We start from the raw sequence: 19,963 nt of genomic DNA, 5'->3' as shown, positions 1-19,963 counted from the left end.
CATTGTACATTTTGTACACATTTTGGGGCCCCCTAGGCCCCGCCCACCCAGGCCCCACCCCAGATCCCGGCCACACCACAGTTAAAAGACCACACAGACATCAGCGCTAAAAAAGGTAACCCCCCCACACACACAAGTTATAAAAAGCTATTGATTGTCAGGGCCCCCTTTTAAATAAAAAAAAAACATTGGTGCCAGGGCACCCCTTACAAGTTAATTTTTTTAAAAAATTGGCAGGGGCCTATAGAGTATTAAAATAAAACATTGGTGGCCAGGGGATTAAAAAAAAACCCACATTGATGTTAGTAGAACTGAATTTGTGACTTCAGAACTTCAATTATAGCTGTTTTCGTGACATCGGGTCGTTTCGCCGCTTCAGGACTTCAGTGTCGGCTCCTTTCGTGACTTCAGGTCTTTCCGCGGCTTGAGGAATTCGTCTGTTCGGCACTTCCGCATTCGGCTGTTTGGGACTTCGATCGAGTAGCACCACTCAAGCATTTTGTACAAAGACACAACCAAACCTAGAGTGGCTTACTGGAATTATGTAATGTGCGCTCAGGCCGCCCAATTGCGTGCACCCATGGTATCGGGTGGACTATCCTTAAGAATAAGCCATCGCTCAATTTTCTTTTACATTCCCCACTAAAAGACATTCCCCGAGATATGTATAAACACCCCCTGTTTATAGACACTTACAGAACATGGAGCTCAGTAAGACACAGATTCAAATTGACACCTTGTTATTCCATTTATCTTTCTTGCTTGGTAATCCAACATTCCCTATGGGGAAAAATAATAGGACTCTGTAGGAATGGCATAACCAAAGTCTGAGAACAGTTAAAGATATCATCAGTGATACATCTACTGTGTTGACTAAGGAAAAGCTAATCCAGACATTTCCATTCTTGGCAAATGACTATATGCTACTGATCCAAATTATCCACTATGCCACAAAAGTATTACGACTTCTTTCCCTAGCAGATAAAGATAATTTGTTAAAGGCATCCTGTCATCGGAAAACATATTTTTTTCAAAATGAATCAGTTAATAGTGCTACTCCAGCAGAATTCTGCACTGAAATCCATTTCTCAAAGGAGCAAACAGATTTTTTTATATTCAATTTTGAAATCTGACATGGGGCTAGACATTTTGTCAATATCCCAGCTACCCCATGTCATATTTCTCAATATGGAAGAGTTACATATGTTCGCTCCCAATACATATCAGACACCTCACAATCTATGCATTTAGATATACTACTTGGTATGACACGGAATTACTACTAAATAATACTATCGTTCAAGAAACTGACCAATGCATTCAAAACCTACATCGACCACAAGAACAGAGTCCACGATCGCCCCCAGGAGCCACCATTTAAATCGTATGCTAAGTACAAGGTGTTATTAAGTACTAACTTTAAACTAAGTATGTGGGAAGATTGATGTGATGATCATTGTTCTGAGAATCAACAGCTAGACGATAATATTCTCGCTATTATTAATATATGCTAAAAATGTGCTGGTAATGGATTCCATATATCTTCTTTTCTGTATTTCCAAATTCTTGTATGTTTGTTTATTTTATTTGTTATGGAAAACGAAATAAAAACATATATTAAAAAAAAAAAAGAATAAGCCACGGGTATTGGCAATGAACTCTGTTTTGTTTAACTCGATACGTATTAGTCACTGAGACTTCTCAGGTAATTGCCATGTTCCCCATTTGGTTCCCCATTCACCACTGTTCAGAGTGGATGTACGTCACCTGAATCCAGCCCTCATGTAGCTAGGGGCTATTGTGGACCAGAGACACCCATGTAAACACTGCTAAGATTAGCATATGTACACTCTTAGTGCCAAGCTAAATGAGGTACACCCATCTATCACTTTTTCTTTTACAGATGACGCTCAGAGCATACATTTTCTTGATGTGTTGATTTATAAGGGTAACGATGGCTGTGTACCTCATTATACTCCAAACCGACATACTGTAATCAGATCTTACACTATAAGAGCCAACATCCCCCACATACTAAAAAAAAAGTTAAAAAAAAAAGTAGATTGTGTAGAGTGAAAAGGCTAGTCAGTGATTCACAGGAACAAGAAATACAGGAGTATTTATATCCCAAAAATTTAGGGATAGCGGATATCCTGAGAAAGTTATTTGTAGAGCCCAATATAGAGTGAAACATCCCCGTGAGAAAAAGGCACAAAACAGATGTACACCTTTTGTCTCCCAACAGTGAGTCTATAGGTAAGACATTACGTAAACATTGGTATATCTTGAGAAATGCTTACCCCAATATACAGGAATTCAAAGCTACACCCCTTGTTTCCTATTGGAGGGGCAGAACTTTTGATACTTCGGTCACTTCCTCTAATCTTAAAACTAAAACCCAAACAACAAATACCTTTTTGGGAAGTAAATCAACAGGCATGAATCCCTGTTTAGTTTGCAACCAATGCCTCTATGTACTCAAGGGGAAGGAATTCGTCCATCCTCGGACTGGACAGAGTGTCAAGCTACGGGGATACTACACTTCTATTACAAAATTTGCGATCTATGTGCTTACCTGTCAGCGTGGTCTCATCTATATAGGTGAGACCACCCAGATGGTGAAGTTACATATTTCACAACACAGATCGTCGATTAATTTGGTGAATATGACTTTACCTGTATCTAAAAATTTTTTGAAAAAAGGCCATACTTCAGATCAATTAAAATTTATGGTTTTGGAAAATGTGCCACCAGTTTTGGAAAATGTGCCACCACTAAAAACAGGTGGTAATCGAGAACTCAAATTTAAAAAGAGAAAAGTATGGTGGTTACTAGATTAAAATCGCTATATCCTTTAGGTCGCAATAAAGACGATCTATATCTATTTTTATAACTGAAGGATCTCTACAGTGGCTGAGCACCAGGTCTACATTCGCTGGTGAGTGTGCTGAGGCATTTCTACGATATATATATATATATATATATATATATATATATATATATATATATATATATATATATATATATATATATATAGTATACTACATCCTAGTGGGTTATACATAGATCATCATTTACAGGAATCTGCATAAGCATTGCCATTTTATTTGAGACACCACATTTTTTGGATGTTATTGCTAATGTTTCATTTTATGACATTGTAATAAACGTAATGGTAATAGCTTGTACACGATTATTCCCCATGATGATGGTGTAGAAGCATTACGTTCTGTATTAACTAGGTCCACTTGTTATAATTGTCCCCCAATCTAAAATGTAATTATTACGTTTGAAAATACTTTTTATTAGCAGAAAGAGGGGACGACTATGGGAGCAACGATGGCTCCTTCCTATGACAATTGTTATATGTCATCATATGAGAATAGATATCTATTTAAATAATAGAATTGTATTATGAAATATAGAATTCCTAATTTGGTAAAGCAGTGAACAGGCTGTAAATTATATAGTTAATCACCTTAAAGGGACAAAAAAGGAAGGTGTTTTAATGGAATGACAATATAATGTACTGTCTGTGAAGACTCTCATTTATCCAGGTCATAATATATAATATCTAGTAGAATTAAGTCAAAGGCAACTAGACGTTTAGAGATTTTTTTTCAAAACGTTGGCTTCTTCTGTTGAAATGAAGTAGTAGAGATTTAAACCCTTGAGGGTTTTAAAGTCACAGACATCCAGTCACAATGGTTCCATTGAACTTCAGTAAGGTGTTGGCAACTGACTACCAGAAATTATGCTGTTTGGCATGTAGGTATTAACCATACTCTACAAAAACCTTTCCTTTCTCCAAAACACAGTTCACTTTATCTGATGGTATATGTGTATGTTTGACTGATTCACTTGCAGATTAATGTTATATTGGGAATCTTAACACTGATAAGTGTGAATGTGATTACACTGAAGGTGTGAATTTAACAAAGAACTCTACACTATATTTTTCTTGTTTTCCCCCCATTCCTTTTCAAGGTCAGGCCCGGATTTGTGGGAAGGCCACCTAGGCCCGGGCCTAGGGTGGCAGGATTTTAGGGGGGCGGCATGCTGCCTAACCACACCCACATTGGTTCAAAAACACTGGGGATGCACTGGAGATACAATCTCCATGAAAATTTGCATGAATAAAGGATAGGGGACAGGGGGGACAAACGGCAGTGGGCCTAGGGGCGCCTGCTATGTAAATCCGGCCCTGTTCGAGGTATGATCAGTAACATCCCTTGGAACAATTGATTATCTTGAAGGTTGAAGAGAACCTACGCGTTACTGAACTGGGGACAACACTTGGTTTAGGACTTCATATTTTGAATTTGTAGCTGAAACAAGAGACCACCCTCAGCAGGAAGACAAAGCTGAGCACAACAAGTTTGCGCATTACTGAACCTATGCCTTAATATCACTTACTTCAAGCACAAGGAAGTATTTTATAGACAAAAACATGGCTGTGCCATGGGTCTGCCTGTGTCTCTAACTGTAGTGAACCTTTACATGGAAGTGGAAAAGACAGCCCTGAATACTTTCAAGGGAACAATACCAAGTCATTGGTTCAGATATGTGGACAACACCTGAGTCAAAATTAAAGCACATGAAGTTCCAGCTTTCACACAACACATACACTCTGGTCACTAAGGAAAATGTAAAACATGGCAAACTGACATTTTTGGACAATAGTTTTCAAAGTGACAGTCCTTTGAGGACAGCAATGTGCACATTTTGGATATCGAGGACAGATAGTATGTGTGAGAACTTACCCTAATAGCCTAGCGGGGACGATGTGCCATTTGCACACACCGATACACACTGTTCTTCTGTGTTGTCGCGCGAGCCGGCTGCTTCCAGGTTATGCGTGTCAGTGCCCGACGTAAAGGACTTTTCATAAGTTACTGGGTGCTTTCTTTTGAGTGTTTCAAGGTGTTACTGATCCTGCCTGTCCCTGGTTTTTGTTCTGTCTGCTGCCTGTCCTGATTATTGCCAGTTTTTGACTACTCTCCTGAATTCTCCCTGATACAACGATATTGGTGTGTTTTGACCTGGACTGTGACCCCGACTATTCTCTTGCCTTCCAAGTCTGTACTGCCTCCTAGATTGGTTTGTTCCCGACCATGATTCTTGTTCTCCGATCCGGTACTACGTGCGTTTCCCATGCTTGCCTAGAACATTTGGGGACCCCAAATTGTCCCCAACGTAGGTACTCCTTGGGGACAAATAGGGTCATAAAATGTAAGGACATATTTAACACATATAGGGGTACATTTATCAAAGATTGAAGTTTTGCCACTAGAGTGAAATTCCGCAGCTCTCAATTCATTTTTATGGGATTTTGAAAGGCGTATTTATCAATGAGTGAAAGTGAAAGTTCACCCTTTGATAAATACGCCTATAAACATCCCATAGAAATGAATGAAGAGTGGCGGAATTTCACTCTAGTGACGGAACTTCACTATTAACTTCACTCTTTGATAAATATACCCCATGGGGACAGGGCTGTTGCACCAGAGGTGTCTATTAGCCAAAGTTTTGTTTTATTGTCCAGGGTTCACAATGCTTTAATCGAACAAACCCAAGAAAAAACTATAGTTGTCGGTTCAAGACAAGACAAGTAAAGGTGGCCATACATTATAAGATCCGCTCATTTGGCAAGGTCGCCAACGAGCGTATCTTAACCCGATATACCCACTTACAGCTGGGCAATATTGGATGATTCCAAATGTTCGGCCCTGGGGCTGAACGATCGTATTACAATGCTAAGAATGGGCGCAGACGGGCCGCGGGACCGCAATCAACTAGCCGATGCGGTCCTGGATCGTAGAAAAAAAATCAATCTTGACCGATCGATATCTGGCCAATTTTTGGCCTGATATTGATCGGGAGGAGCCTTCGGGAGCCCCCTCCAATGGACAGATAAACTGCCGAATTGGTCTAAAGGACCCATATCGGCAGCTTTAATCTGCCCGTGTATGGCCACCTTTAAGACATTGCTAAGGTACTATTCCCCTACTGTTTGTAATCACATGTGCACATTATCTAAATGAGATCAAGTCTTAATAATCAGCCCTGTAGCATCAGTTTATATAACAGGCCAACCTCATTTTTTATTTGATAATTTGACAACACCTAAGCTTAGCTTCTCAACAGCTGCTAAGAGCCCACAGAGCATGTGAGTGTCGCAGACTCTTTCCAAGATGGTGACCCCCTGTGACAAGTTTGAAGTCCTGGATCATTGCTGCTATTGACAAGCTGAAACTAGGCTGGTGCAATATGTTCAGTATATAAAATATGGTATTTGTAGCCATATTCATTATTGGAGTTTAATTCTCCTTTAAAAGCAAGTGGTGTTTGATAATTCTCTTTCACCTGAGACCCCCGAGAGCTGGGTGCTCTGTGCGAAAGGGTAGGTTTTGGCCCATCTTTGCTGTGTCAGAAGGGAGAAAGAAGGGAGAGGTTATTACATTTTTCCTCACCTCTTCCTATTTTGTTTCCTTCTAGAATTTAACCTAGATCTAAAGGAAAGGAAAATGCTGCACATTATAGGCTACTTCTCCTATTACTCAGCCTGCAGGATTCAGGGACGCCTAATGTACCTCCCTACTTACAGACCAGGATACTTGCTTCTCCCTCCACTGAATAAAGATATTGGTAGCAGCTGCCTCCTTTCCTTATGCAAAATATGCAGTATATTTACTAACTGGGTGCAAATGCATTAATATCACTTGCAATATAACAGGTCAGCTGTGGTATCTCCTGCTGTTGATATAACATATTTACCCTATATAGCAGGAGGAGCATCTGCTTTGCTGGACTACAGGACCAGAAGATGGGCTAGGCAAGCAAGGCACATACTTTGCGTGCAATTGATTGGGGGATGCAGTTGGGTGGGAAGTGAGTGAGCAGATGGATAAGATGGGAGAACTAGTGGGCTGGTGTAGTGTACAGAGTGAGTGATGGTTGATACATCCATATTTTTTCATAGTTGTCCATCTTTGATTGTAATTTGAATTTTCAGTAAGGACCCACATACATTGCTGTTTCTGCCCCCGACACACAGGTATGTTTAGTACATCTAGAACACTTTCCATCCACCAACTACCATTATCAGTATGTAATCTGTATGTTCATTGTATATACCCATCTATTGTACATTCTATGAATACATAATAATAAAAATGTGTTATTGCCCAATAGATCTTTCAAGTGGATGCAAAGGCATCCATTCAGATTTCATCAGTTTAACATACACTCTCTAGAGAATTGTGCAACTGACTCCAGGATTATAAAAGTCCCCCTCTCTCTCATGGATTCCTCTCAAAAGGTGTTTTACAGCCCCCAGATTCTCCCTCATAATGAAAGATTTGTAGTGACAAAATTAATGCTGCCATACGAAATACTTGAGGTTAATTATGGCTGATAAACAAGATACAAACTAATTTAAAAAGATAGGGACTTGAAAGGGAAAGTCATCCTTGGGTCCCCTCTTTCCTGCCCAAAACCCTATTCTTTACTTCCATTAACTTGTCCTTTTGTTGAAATTTCAATATGAGGAACATTGTTTTTTAAGTTATTCCATTTATTAATTTATATCTCTGTTCCTCCATCGTTTGTAACCAAGAGTTCTATATCTACATCACTCAATATAATGTATTGCTTTGTCAGTGTTGCAGTCTTGGGTGAGTTTGATGCCAACTTCCACCACATGCAAAATAGAAACTTGATCTAGTTCTACAGCATCCTATAGGGGTCTCTTACTGGCTCCAACCAAATCAGCTCAGGCTCACAAAATGCTGGAAAGGGTTTTTGCTGCCTGTAAACTGAGATCACAATATGTTCTCATCCTTTATAATGAATATCTCCTGATATAATAAGTTATATTTTTTTATATAAAAAAGTACATAATATGTTAAATGACCATAGGCAGAGTTAATTAAAGAGACCGTTAATAAAATCACTAAAAGTATCTTTGCATAAAAAGGGCAACCCAAAATAATGCAAATTGACACATAGTGCTAATCCCTACCAAAAGTGAAATACTAATTACAGACATCTAAGGAAAGCCTTCTAACCTTCACTATCCCATAATCATGGCCGGGTGGGTGACATTCCGCCCTTAATATTTTGCAGCCCTAGGCCCGGGCCTTTCCACAGATCTGGACCTGCCCATAATATGATTTCATTGGTTGTGCGAATACAAAAATAAATCAAGACTAGGCAATACATGCACAAAGACATCAACCCATTTCATATTCACTGTATCCTATTTGTGTTTCTTGTTCCCTCTTTAGATGAAGGACAGAGTTATACAGGGATCATTCTTGGGGGAAAAAAAATTTCTCAGAATGGATTTTTTTGCAGGAGAGCATGAATTAGAGTCCCCCGATCGATTCTAGCTAAAAAGTTTTGTATGGAAATTTTCGCCGCGCTAAATGCCATATGCGTAACCACATGTGGTAACGCGTGGAAAAATGAAAATCTGAACCGTGAATCTGAGAGTGTGAGTCGAAGCGTTTTCGGTTAACCCATGTCGTTGCTAGCCTACAGAAGAAATTTCAACAAAAACCAACAAGCGTAGGACGCAGAAACGCGTTTCGAAAAAGTTTTCAAAAGCTGGCAATTGGCTGCAAAAATTTTTTTTCCGCATTTTCAAAATTTCGAAGGTGGGGAATCGAAGGTCTCATCGAGTGGAACAATTTGATACCCTACTCACTCATTTCCAACAAACGATGAGCTCGCTACGGGTGACGCTATGTCGTAAAAAAGCGTATATTTTGTCACCTCTTTCAACATGCCAGTTAATTCCTCACAAAATACTTCTCTCACACACTCCAAATTGAAGTTGTTTATGAAGCTTCCCTAGACTAGTGATTTGATTTTCAGCCTTTCAGCCTCAAAGGAGCCTTCGCAGGAATTTTTTAAATATACGCCATTTGACAGTTATGCAATTTCTAAAACGTTTATTTTTAGTGAGTCTCGGAAACGGTAAATCACAGGGACAAGAAATTTGGCACACAGCACTATGGTATCACCAGCTATTAATGTGCCAAGTTTTGACTTAATGTGATGCACAGTTTTTATGCCAGCGCCTTTTAAGTTATTACGTTTTCGCCATTTTCCCTGTATGTGCCATAATGAGGATTTTTTATTTCAGAAACTGTCTGTGGCAAACTCTTGAAATTAACAGCAAATGTCATGTAGGAGGTGGTGTACAAAAATTTTCATGTTTCTACTGTATAAGGAGGCCGATCAACAGTAACTCAAAGAAACCACCATATTAAACTGTAGCAACAAAATGGAGGACCCATAGGTTTACAATGGGCCATTGATTTCAATGGGGATTTGAAAAATACTGATTATAATGGGGGTATTTTGAAAGCATAGAACTTTGCAACTGTAAGAGATAGGAAAAAGAAAATTGGTAAAGTGATAAAGCCCTTCACAAGGTACCATCATGCCAATTTGGGGGGCCTAATTTCTGCCTAATTTCTGGCTGCCACGTCATTTCAAAGTCTGAACCCCAAAACCGGACGACGCAAAATCAAAGGAGCCCAAAAATGGGAAGGTAAGCTGCTGGAGGTCAAGTCTTCTTTCCCTGACAATTTGGGGCTGCTAGCTGATAGGGTTTACAGATTATGTAATCATGTAATCATACATAGATGCTGCACCCCAAAACGGTGCACCCCAAGTTGCCAGGATCCCAAAACTCAGCAGGAATGTTGGGGAGGGTAAAGAGTGTTAGTCCTGAAGATTTGGTGATTCTAGCTGAAAAGGCTGGTGCTAAATGGGCCTCACACCATGTCTATTTTTTCCATTGAATATTGCTAGGGAGAGATCTTAGAAACTGTGAGGGAACACTAGCATGCGCATATGTGGACACATTGTACGACCCCTACAATATCTGTGAATGGCAATTACAATGAGAGATATAGACAGCTGAAATCTCAGCAACCATAAGAGATAGAAAGATGAAAATTGCTCAAGTGATAAAGCATGTCATGATGTGCCACCACACCAATTTAGAAGACGATCCCTCATTTCTTCTAGCGGCCATTTCGATGCAAACTCTGAACCCCAAAACGGATCACCCCAAAATCACAGGAGCCCAAAATTGGGCAGGCATGCTTATGGAGGACTAGGCTGCTTTCCCTGAAATTATTTTGCTGGTAGCTCTTGTGGTTGAGGGTTTAAGGGGTCATAACCAGACATAGATGCTCCACCCCAAAACGGTGCACCCCAAGTTGCCAGGATCCCAAAACTCAGCAGGAATGTTGGGGAGGGTAAAGAGTGTTAGTCCTGAAGATTTGGTGATTCTAGCTCAAAAGGCTGGTGCTAAATGGGCCTCACACCATGTCTATTTTTTCCATTGAATATTGCTAGGGAGAGATCTTAGAAACTGTGAGGGAACGCTAGCTTTGGAAGTGCCTATTGAAGAAGTGTGAGGGAACAGTAAGTACTAGGGTTCAGATAGCTGTGTTTAGCTCCTCCTTGGCTGCCCTCAGTCGGAATACCTCCTAGTGGCTCCTCTGACTAGCGTGTGCCTGCCTCATTAGCAAATGAAGGACACAGACCTGTTGAACTCTTAATAAATACAATTTATTAGGTAAAACTCCAGTGCAATACAAATAAAAACAGTTTATTTAAATAGTTCAATATTTAAAGATTGCTGCATAGAAGCATACATCAATACAAGTCCATATCCATAAGTAAAGTCCATTCGTAGGGGATTTAGTCATCAATCCAGGATAGTTCTGCCCCCTCCCCGGAAAATGATTTCCGTGTGACCCCATAGTCAAACAAGAGTTCTGTACCCACGTCGATGTTTTTGTTTGCTAAAAACAGTATGTGAGGCCTGGAGTCATCAGCAAAATATTTCATTGTTGGTTTAAGGTTTGGCCTTTTACGGGAATGATTTATTTTCCTCCCATATGTGGTTGCCAGTTCACTATGGCAGGGGCAGGGAACATTCTGGGCATCGATGCAGCGTCTTTTATTCTTTCTGTCCATGAAAAAATACAGGTACCCCATTTCGCACTGCTCCACGGACCTCATTAGCTGTTCCCCTTCCTTTGCAGAAATCTCCTTGCCATGATAGTCACAAATATAGTCACCCTTTTGAAAAGGCTTGAGGGTCACCACGTTTTGCCCTTTGTCTGGGTCATCTATAATTGATAATCCTGGCCACTGCTGTGTTTCGATCAAACGTTGAATTTTTCTGTCGTTGTCCTCTCTTCTTGGCTGTTTCCTAGCCTCCCAATGCAGCAGGATCTCCTCCACGCTTGGAACATTCTTACTCCATGCTTGTAGCCAAAGGTAGTTGTAGACATGGCTCGGGGTGGGCTTTTCGTGCTTGTAATGTGCTGAAATTTAAAGAAAAGAAAATTAGATTTACATATACCATATATAAAAAAAAAATGTTTGTACCGCTGCAGAAAAAAAAACAATTAGAAAACGACACAAAAGATGCATGTGTGATACTTACCAATAACGGCATCCATGCGGCATTTTGTCTGCTGTCTCCTCCATCTGTCAAAGCAGTATTTTCCGTGCATTTCTGGAACCTCGCGGCACTGCTTCAGCGTTGGCCCTTTGGAGTCAAGTTCCACTTTAAACATGTTTTCTATTTTTTTGTATGAAATCTCCTTTTCAGACGACTTCTCTTTAAATTTTCCAGAAACTTGTCCATCTCTGGAAAACAAAATCACAACTCTTAGTTTACAGAAGAATAACAGTTTAATAAGACATCAACAACTACAAAGGCTACGCCCACTGATGATGCTCAATCAGCAACTTACCTTGAGTTTGATGGCTCTTCCCATGTCCTCTGAAGCTCGCTGACTCTCATTGCAGCACGGACATACTGGGGCTCATTTATCAACACTGTGCAAATTTGCCCATGGGCAGTTACCTATAGCAACCAATCAGCGATTAGCTTTTAAAAGCCAGCTGCAAGTAGAACAATGAATGCAGCAATCTGATTGGTTGCCATGGGTTACTGCCCATGGGCAAATGTGCCCAGTGTTGATAAATGACCCCCACTGTGTGTGGTTGCTTTCGATTGCTTCAAAATCTGCCCTCAGATATATTTTTAGCAATTCTTGGTCTTCTAAACTGCTTTCACAGATGATGAATTTTTCAAAAATCTGCAGTGCCTCCTTCCCGGTTGACAAACAAGCATTAAACCTATAGCGGAAACACAAAATTAGCATGCTAGATTTGTTTTCTGATTTTAATACAATCAGATGATGGTGGCTTTGAGGACAATATTCCCAGTAGAAAAATAACTTACCTTTCTTGGAATCTGTGAACATCAGTTGTTGGGTTCTGAATTTTTGATCCTTTGCTGGAGACAAAAAAGTACCCCTTGTCTCCGTTGGTGATCCTCTTTATAAAAGTCGGTCGGATGAATCTGAAATAGGTGTCGAACCACATCTCCTCAACCTCGTTGAGGACCACTACGTGTTGTGCTCCATCCTTTACCTTTATGACAGCGGCTCTTGCGCTGTCTTTGGAGCGGCTCTGGTATCGCTTCCTCTCAAGCCACTGTTGAACCTATTAAAAAATGTAAATTAGAAAATGTGCTTAAACCGATCAGTTGAACTTTGTCTAGTGTGAGATCATATTCATGTTTTTAGATAATAGTACTCACGGTCATGTGCTGGATAACACTTGGTCTCTGAAGGTGTTGTAAAATCAAGAGTGCTTCCAAGTAGAAAAGCACGGACGTCATATCCCTCTCTTGCAATTCAGTTCTGGTATTGGCCCGATCAATTATCTCAGCAAAATAATGGTTCGCCAGTTTTAGCACTTCCTGGCACTCTCTCGGATTTGTGCACCTTCTGTAAAAAGAGAAATACAAAAGGCAAATTTAGTACACAGGCCTATAAACAGACATATCCTATACAACATCACCGGCCATTAATGAGACTTACCTTCCAACAGAGTTTTCCTTACTGGCACCTCTGCAAATGGATTTCTGGACCTCTGTTATGCTTTTTAAAAATTTTTGAATTGACCCACGCAGAGATGGATCCTCTTCCAACAGCTGATCCTCTGAGGTGACATAAGCAATACATTTTTTCACCCCGCTCATATAATTTCTCGCAGTTGCTCTGCTGGCTGCTGAAGCTCCAATTTCCCGAAAGAACTCCATGCTCCTCTCAATGTTGTGTATGCAGCTAGTGGAAGGTTCATTTGGGTTCACAAAATGCAACCATCTTGATACATTATCGACCTGAAGGTAGAAGGTTAGAATTAACTGGTTTGCCATTTAAAGTTAGAAATGTACTCAGTACCAAGAGTGCAGTGTTAAAAAAGTACTCATGTTTGATTCCTGATTTGGCATACTTTTTCTCCAGGTAGCTTCTGAATCCCTGCAGCAGAGGTGAATTAGACGTGTGTTTTCTGTGAAGTCCAGCCTCCTCCATAATCTTTTTTGTTGACATCTTGCTGGCAGATGTGCTAGGAGACAAAAATAGAGAGAGAGGGAACCATGTGAATAGGATACAAAATATGACCCTGATGAACTGTAAGAAAGATAAACAAAGGCTGGTGCTAAATGGGCATCACACCATGTCTATTTTTTTCATTGAATAATGCTAGGGAGATATCTTAGAAACTGTGAGGGAACACTAGCATGTACATATGTGGACACATTGTACGACCCCTACAATATCTGTGAATGGCAATTACAATGAGAGATATAGAAAGCTGAAATCCCAGTAACCATAACAGATAGAAAGATGAAAATTGCTCAAGTGATAAAGCATGTCATGATGTGCCACCACACCTATTTAGAAGATGATCCCTCATTTTTTCTAGCGGACATTTCAATTCAAACTCTGAACCCCAAAACGGATCACCCCAAAATCACAGGAGCCCAAAATTGGGCAGGCATGCTTATGGAGGACTAGACTGCTTTCCCTGAAAGTGTTTTTGTTGGTAACTCTTGTGGTTGAGGGTTTAAGGAGTCATAACCAGACATAGATGTGAACCCCAAAACGGTGCACCCCAAGTTGCCAGGATCCCAAAACTCAGCAGGAATATTGGGGATAGTAAAGAGTGTTAGTCCTGAACATTTGGTGATTCTAGCTCAAAAGGCTGGTGCTAAATGGGCCTCACACCGTGTCTATTTTGTTCATTGAATATTGCTAGGGAGAGATCTTAGAAACTGTGAGGGAACAGTAGCATGCACATATGTGGACACATTGTATGACCCCTACAATATCTGTGAATGGCAATTACAATGAGATATAAAATGCAGCTAGTCATAACCGTCATAAACAGACTCTACTTAGGTCTTTTACCTTAGCATAAGAAACGGATGCTCTGTATCCATTTCTTCTTCACAGGTATCCTCTTCTTCCTCGACAGCATCCTGCACTGGATTCTCCACTTCTTCAGCTGAGGTTCTATAACATAAAGCAAAACTGTAAGCATCCATCATGCCATATTCACAATTACAATTTGTGCAAACAATATACATGTGGGCAAAGAATGCTAAACTATATACACATAAGCATTTTAATACATATATCCTACTTCTATCAACCACACATATATAGCAAGGCTGCTCCACCTTTATTACACTATCGAAAAATATGTTGATCAAGCATTATAGAGTGCTTACCTCTCTGTGTCTGTGTGTGATGGCTTTTCACAAACTAAACATCCATTGGACTCCAGAAAATTGACGAAGAAATTCAAGGATCGATCTGAATCAGCTCCAGCCTTCAGCTGCTTGTAATGTACAACACTGAGGTTCCTCACCAACATCCTCATCTTGGCCCTTGACTCCTCGACAAGGGCCACGATCTCTGCCTCACCCGCTCCTTTCCTGCAGACCTTACGGAGATGTCCAGACAGACGGTCTGTGATTTTCATGCAGTATTTGCAGGCCAACTGCATTCTGTTCTTTCTGGAAAAAGTGAATGTGATGTAAGCAAAGATGTTCAATGTTGTGATGAAGCACAATTTTTTTCAGATACTACAGCCACTTACCCATCAGATGCCATTGCAAAGATTGTTCCTTTTCTGCTACTGAAGAAATAAACAACTGTTAATTGTCAATACAGGAGAAAAACAGGCAGAAATTAAAAGGTGCAACAATTTTCTACAGTAAGTGGCAACAAAAGTCAAAGGTCCCAAATCAAGCTTGGTCAAGCAGCTAGCACGATCAGGAGAGTTCTGACTTATATTCTAAAGAAATAAACAACTGTTAATTGTCAATACAGGAGAAAAACAGGCAGAAATTAAAAGGTGCAACAATTTTCTACAGTAAGTGGCAACAAAAGTCAAAGGTCCCAAATCAAGCTTGGTCAAGCAGCTAGCAGGATCAGGAGAGTTCTGACTTCTGTCTGCCCACGGTCCTCATTTTATACCTTACTCCCAAGAATTCTAACACCTTGGCATCAGAGGTCTAACCTATCAGGAGAAGGAACCATGTCAGAAGGTGTGAAGTTTGTGGGCCTAACTCCCAACAATTCTAATAGCATGGCATCAAAGGTCTAGCCTACCAGCAGAAAGTGATATGTCATAAGCTGCAAAGGAATGTTGTGACACTAATTCCCCAATTGAGGTGACAAAATTCCAATATCATGGCATCAAAGGTCTAGCCTACCAGCAGAAGGTGATATGTCATCAGCTGCCATGGAATGTTGTGACACTATTTCCCAAATTCAGGTGACAAAATGGATTAGGCAAATTTGCATAATTCCCTAGACTCCTGAAAGAAGCATATTGATTGTACTCCCACAATTTACAAGGCAGGGAATATAGGTTAAAAGTATTTGTGTGTATATCTAGTATCTATCTATCTATCTATCTATCTATCTATCTATCTATCTATCTATCTATCTATCATCTATGATAACATACAGCTTAAACTAAGCACAAGCCACTGTTCAGCTCCTGCCAGCCAGCAAGCCCCCCTCCCCCCACCAACCAGGTGAGCAGCTAGGAGGTATACAGTTTGTGGACTGCTAACCACTGTTTAGCTTGGATATGGCTGGCAGTACCAGCCACACTGTTGTGACTGACTCACTATTCTACCTATATTATGACATGACTATTGCAGGTCAGCACCATTGAGAGTGGAACTCCCAGTGCGACCAGAGCATGAAGCAGCCTATCTTGCTGCTTGTTTAGGCCCTGGACCATATAGGCCCATGTTTGTTGGTTATTGAGCCTGTCATAGCTGTGTGGCTGGTACTGCCAACCATATCTAAGATAAACAGTTACTAGCAGTCCTCAGGCTACATGCACTATCTTCTACGTTCCCCTTACTGGGCTTCAGTGAGTACTAGCAATTCCAGGGCCCAGAGGACAGCCTTGGAAGGGCCAGAAACTCACACTGCTCTGGCACTCATATATATATATATATATATATATATATATATATATATATATATATATATATATATATATATATATATATATATATATATATATATATATATATACTCCAATTATTAATAGCTTTATTTAGCAGTTACAGATCTTAAAAAGTAATTAAAAAGTAAACTTTATAAAGTATATGTATAAAGTATCTGCATATAAATTTCTATATGTACAGTTATAATGTTTAATCTATTTGTATTACTGCAATGAGCATTTATTTACAAATAAATTCTACATTCAGACATATGTATATGTACACACATATGTATATTAAGACATACAGTGAACATTCAGGAACTTTATACATATTTATACACATAACTACTATTCTGTTTCCTATTCATAATAAACATTTACAATGTAAAACTCAAAATGTCAATTATACAAACAAATGTGCAAATTTAAATATATACAGAATATATATATAGATAGATGATAGATGATAGAGATAGATAGATAGATAGATAGATAGATAGATAGAAACCTTGCTCAGTCCCTCTACCCCCAGTAAATGTATTTTGCAGGGGCATCTCAGGAGCTGAAATAGCCCACCCACCCCCCGAAAAAATTCCTTTCTGTGGATCTGGGTTTTGATGTGCTTGTCCTGCATTAACTGCACCTGCTTCTGTAACTCTTGTAGCACCTGAGCAATTGCAGCTACTTGTTGTGTAAATCCAGTAATAGTTTGTTCTGCTCCCGTGGGATCCATTTGTGGCCTGGGCTCACGGTTAGGAACACAATGAGGTCCCTGTAGCAAGGAGCAAGTGATTGCAGCACTGTTGTATACAAATAGCTAGCGGGGAGTTATCAGGAGTGGAGGAGTGAAAGGGTTAAGCTGCCACTAGCAGTGAGTGCAGGGGGCAGAGTGTACACTGGCTGTCTCCTTAATAAATCAGACACTTTCAATGCTTTAGTCACACACTACACAACTAGTTGTGTTATATGTGCAACAAGTAGCAAATGACTGGAGAACTCGAGGGACATACAAAAGGAAAACTTAGAAAAGAAAAGAGTTGCCAGAGTTACACAGGGAGCTACACACACAGCTCAGGAGATTACAGGCAATTACTGGCACAGACAAAAGTCACAAATAGCAACTTGCCCAAACAGTGACAAAAGCAGAGTCAGGAATCAGACTCAGTCAGTCGAAATCTCTCAATATACTTTAGCTTTTAGTCTCTACAACACAAACCCCCCTCTCACTCTCTCCACCTCAACCTGTAACTCAGGCAGTGGGATCAGCTGACAAACGCACATGGGCAGACGCCATCCCTGCGACTGGAGATGCGAGAGCGTTACTGGGCCTGCATTCGCAGCGATCCGTCCAAAGCCGCTCTGGCTGCGGAAGCGCAAAGGCATAACAGGTAAGGTTGTATGGACGACATCAGCAGACAGGCTCCGGGGAAACCAAACTTGATTAAAAGTCCAATCTTTATTGAGCATTAGTAAAACACACTGTAGGAGCAGGCAGGGGAACGGCTTAACGCGTTTCGTGACCCAAAGTCACTTCATCAGAAGCTAAAGCGCCCCCTACAGGGATCTAGCATATAAAACCATATCAATTAAAAATGCAAATTAGTTTAAGACCAAGAAAGGCCACTAACATGTATTAATACGTAAATATGAAAATATCTATCAACATAAACATCTATAATTGTATCCCGGGAAAGGAATTGGCAGAATAGTCACAAAATGAAAAATTATATCAAATTATATAAACGTGAAAAAATATATATGAAAAAATATATATGAAAAAATATATGAAATATATATATATATAGAAAAAGAGAATTGCAAAAACAACCACAGAAATGAAAATAAGGAAAATATGAAAAATATAAATTATGTATACATTAATTGGTTACATTTTCTATTTTCCATATATACAAACAAAAATGTGGAAAAAGAGGGGGAGAAAATAAGAGAGATGAGAAATGAAAATGACAAGTAAAAAGAGGGGCAATTCCAAGGTACCATAAGAAATTTATATAAACAAATAAGTAAATACACGAATAAGTTAGCGCCCAACAAAACAAGTCAAGTGGGATCAGCTGACCAAGGCTTATTTATAGCTTCCCCTCAAAGCTGATTGGTTGCCACTCTTGGAAGGATTAACTCTTCCACCGCACAAAGTATGAATTCTAACATCTTTTAAAGGGGAACTAATGAAAAAAATATAAAATTTAATATGAGCTTTGTCATACTGAAATAAAAAAAACTTCCTAAATACAATCAGTAAAACATTTCTGAAACACCCCCCTCTGGGAGACCCCAAAACTTCCCCACTTTAAAAAGCTTACTGATGCCGGACTCTGGGCCTCTTTGGGTGTTAAGTATCTGGTGCAAATTGTTGAGGGTGGGCAGCTTAAGGCATTCCCAGTCCTTAAAGAGGAATTCCAACTACCAGCTAGAATGATTTTCCGATATTTACAAATGAGTCATGCATTTCAAACGCAGTTTCAGGCTAGACCCCTTAATATTACACAGTGCTCCCTTGAACGATACCTGAGGAGACCTGGGCTGCAGAAAGTGGTTTCCTGGATATATGCTATTTTACTAAAACCCTTGGACTCCCACTTAGAGAGGGTGCGTTTAAAATGGCAGGCCGATATTCCAGGAATACATGAGGAGGCATGGAGTGAGGTCTTGGAGCAAATTCCAATAGTCAATATCTCGAATAGGGACAGGCTTATTCAGATTAAATTCTTCCATAGAACGTATCTGACCCCTCATAGACTTGCTAGGATATATCCGGGAACCCCGGACACATGCTACAAATGTGGGACTGAGGCGGGAACTTTGTACCATGTCTTTTGGGAGTGCACTCACATGCAGAGATATTGGGGGAAGGTCTTGGGTTTTATTCACAAAAATTTTGCACTTCCCAATATCTTTTCACCGGAGCTTTGTCTCATGGGACTTATTGAACCTCTCACTCTTCCCCCGTACCGTAGGCAGTTTTATCTGCAAATGCTATATTTTGCTAAAAAGGCCATTATTCTCGCGTGGAAAGGTACTGCTCCCCCTACTTTAGCCAGATGGAAATCTTTGATTAATGATGTTCTGCCACTGCAAAAAACAGTGTACCTAGCTAGAGGTTGCCCTGGTAAGTTTCGGGCAATATGGGGTGACTGGATTGACTTGCCGGATACTGTAGTTCCACGAGTGTAAATGTGGGTGATACCTGATTCTCCCTTTCTGCAGCTATGAGATCTTTGTTGTAAAATACTTGTCTAGAATTATGCACTTATGGACCCAATGTGATTGTACTGATGTGAGACATTGCAAATGTTTGTCTTGTTAAATTGAAAATTGTTAAATAAAAACTTTAAAAAAAAAAAACATTTCTGAAATATGAGTTTATCTTCACTATCCCTCTTTCAGCATCTGTTTCTCTTCATGAGTTGGGAGTCAGATTTTCATTGACAGTTAAAGGAGAAACAAACCCTTAATTAAAAATAAACTCCTACCCCTACGCTACATAGACTCCCCTTCCCCCCCAGCCTAGCGCTCCCCCCGGCAAATGCCCCATATTCTTCACTTACCCCTCAGTGCAGATTGTGTCCAG

The 19,963-nt window shown here is 40.0% G+C and overlaps 1 protein-coding gene across 1 annotated transcript; it reads right to left on the bottom strand.

Moving 5' to 3' along the window:
- Window positions 1-10,725: 10,725 nt before the first annotated feature.
- On the bottom strand, window positions 10,726-13,468 carry LOC108702204. The gene is made up of 8 exons (XM_041578077.1): window positions 13,293-13,468; window positions 12,930-13,231; window positions 12,647-12,833; window positions 12,287-12,549; window positions 12,037-12,180; window positions 11,793-11,858; window positions 11,480-11,685; window positions 10,726-11,357 (listed from the first exon to the last, which is right to left on the bottom strand). The coding sequence occupies exons 1-8, from the start codon at window positions 13,440-13,442 to the stop codon at window positions 10,726-10,728; spliced, it is 1,950 nt and encodes a 649-aa protein (XP_041434011.1). The 5' UTR covers window positions 13,443-13,468.
- Between the last annotated feature and the right edge of the window lie 6,495 nt (window positions 13,469-19,963).

This window comes from Xenopus laevis, chromosome 9_10S, assembly GCF_017654675.1.
Source record: "Xenopus laevis strain J_2021 chromosome 9_10S, Xenopus_laevis_v10.1, whole genome shotgun sequence".
Taxonomy (NCBI): domain Eukaryota; kingdom Metazoa; phylum Chordata; class Amphibia; order Anura; family Pipidae; genus Xenopus; species Xenopus laevis.
This window is presented reverse-complemented; position numbering and strand designations above follow the sequence as displayed.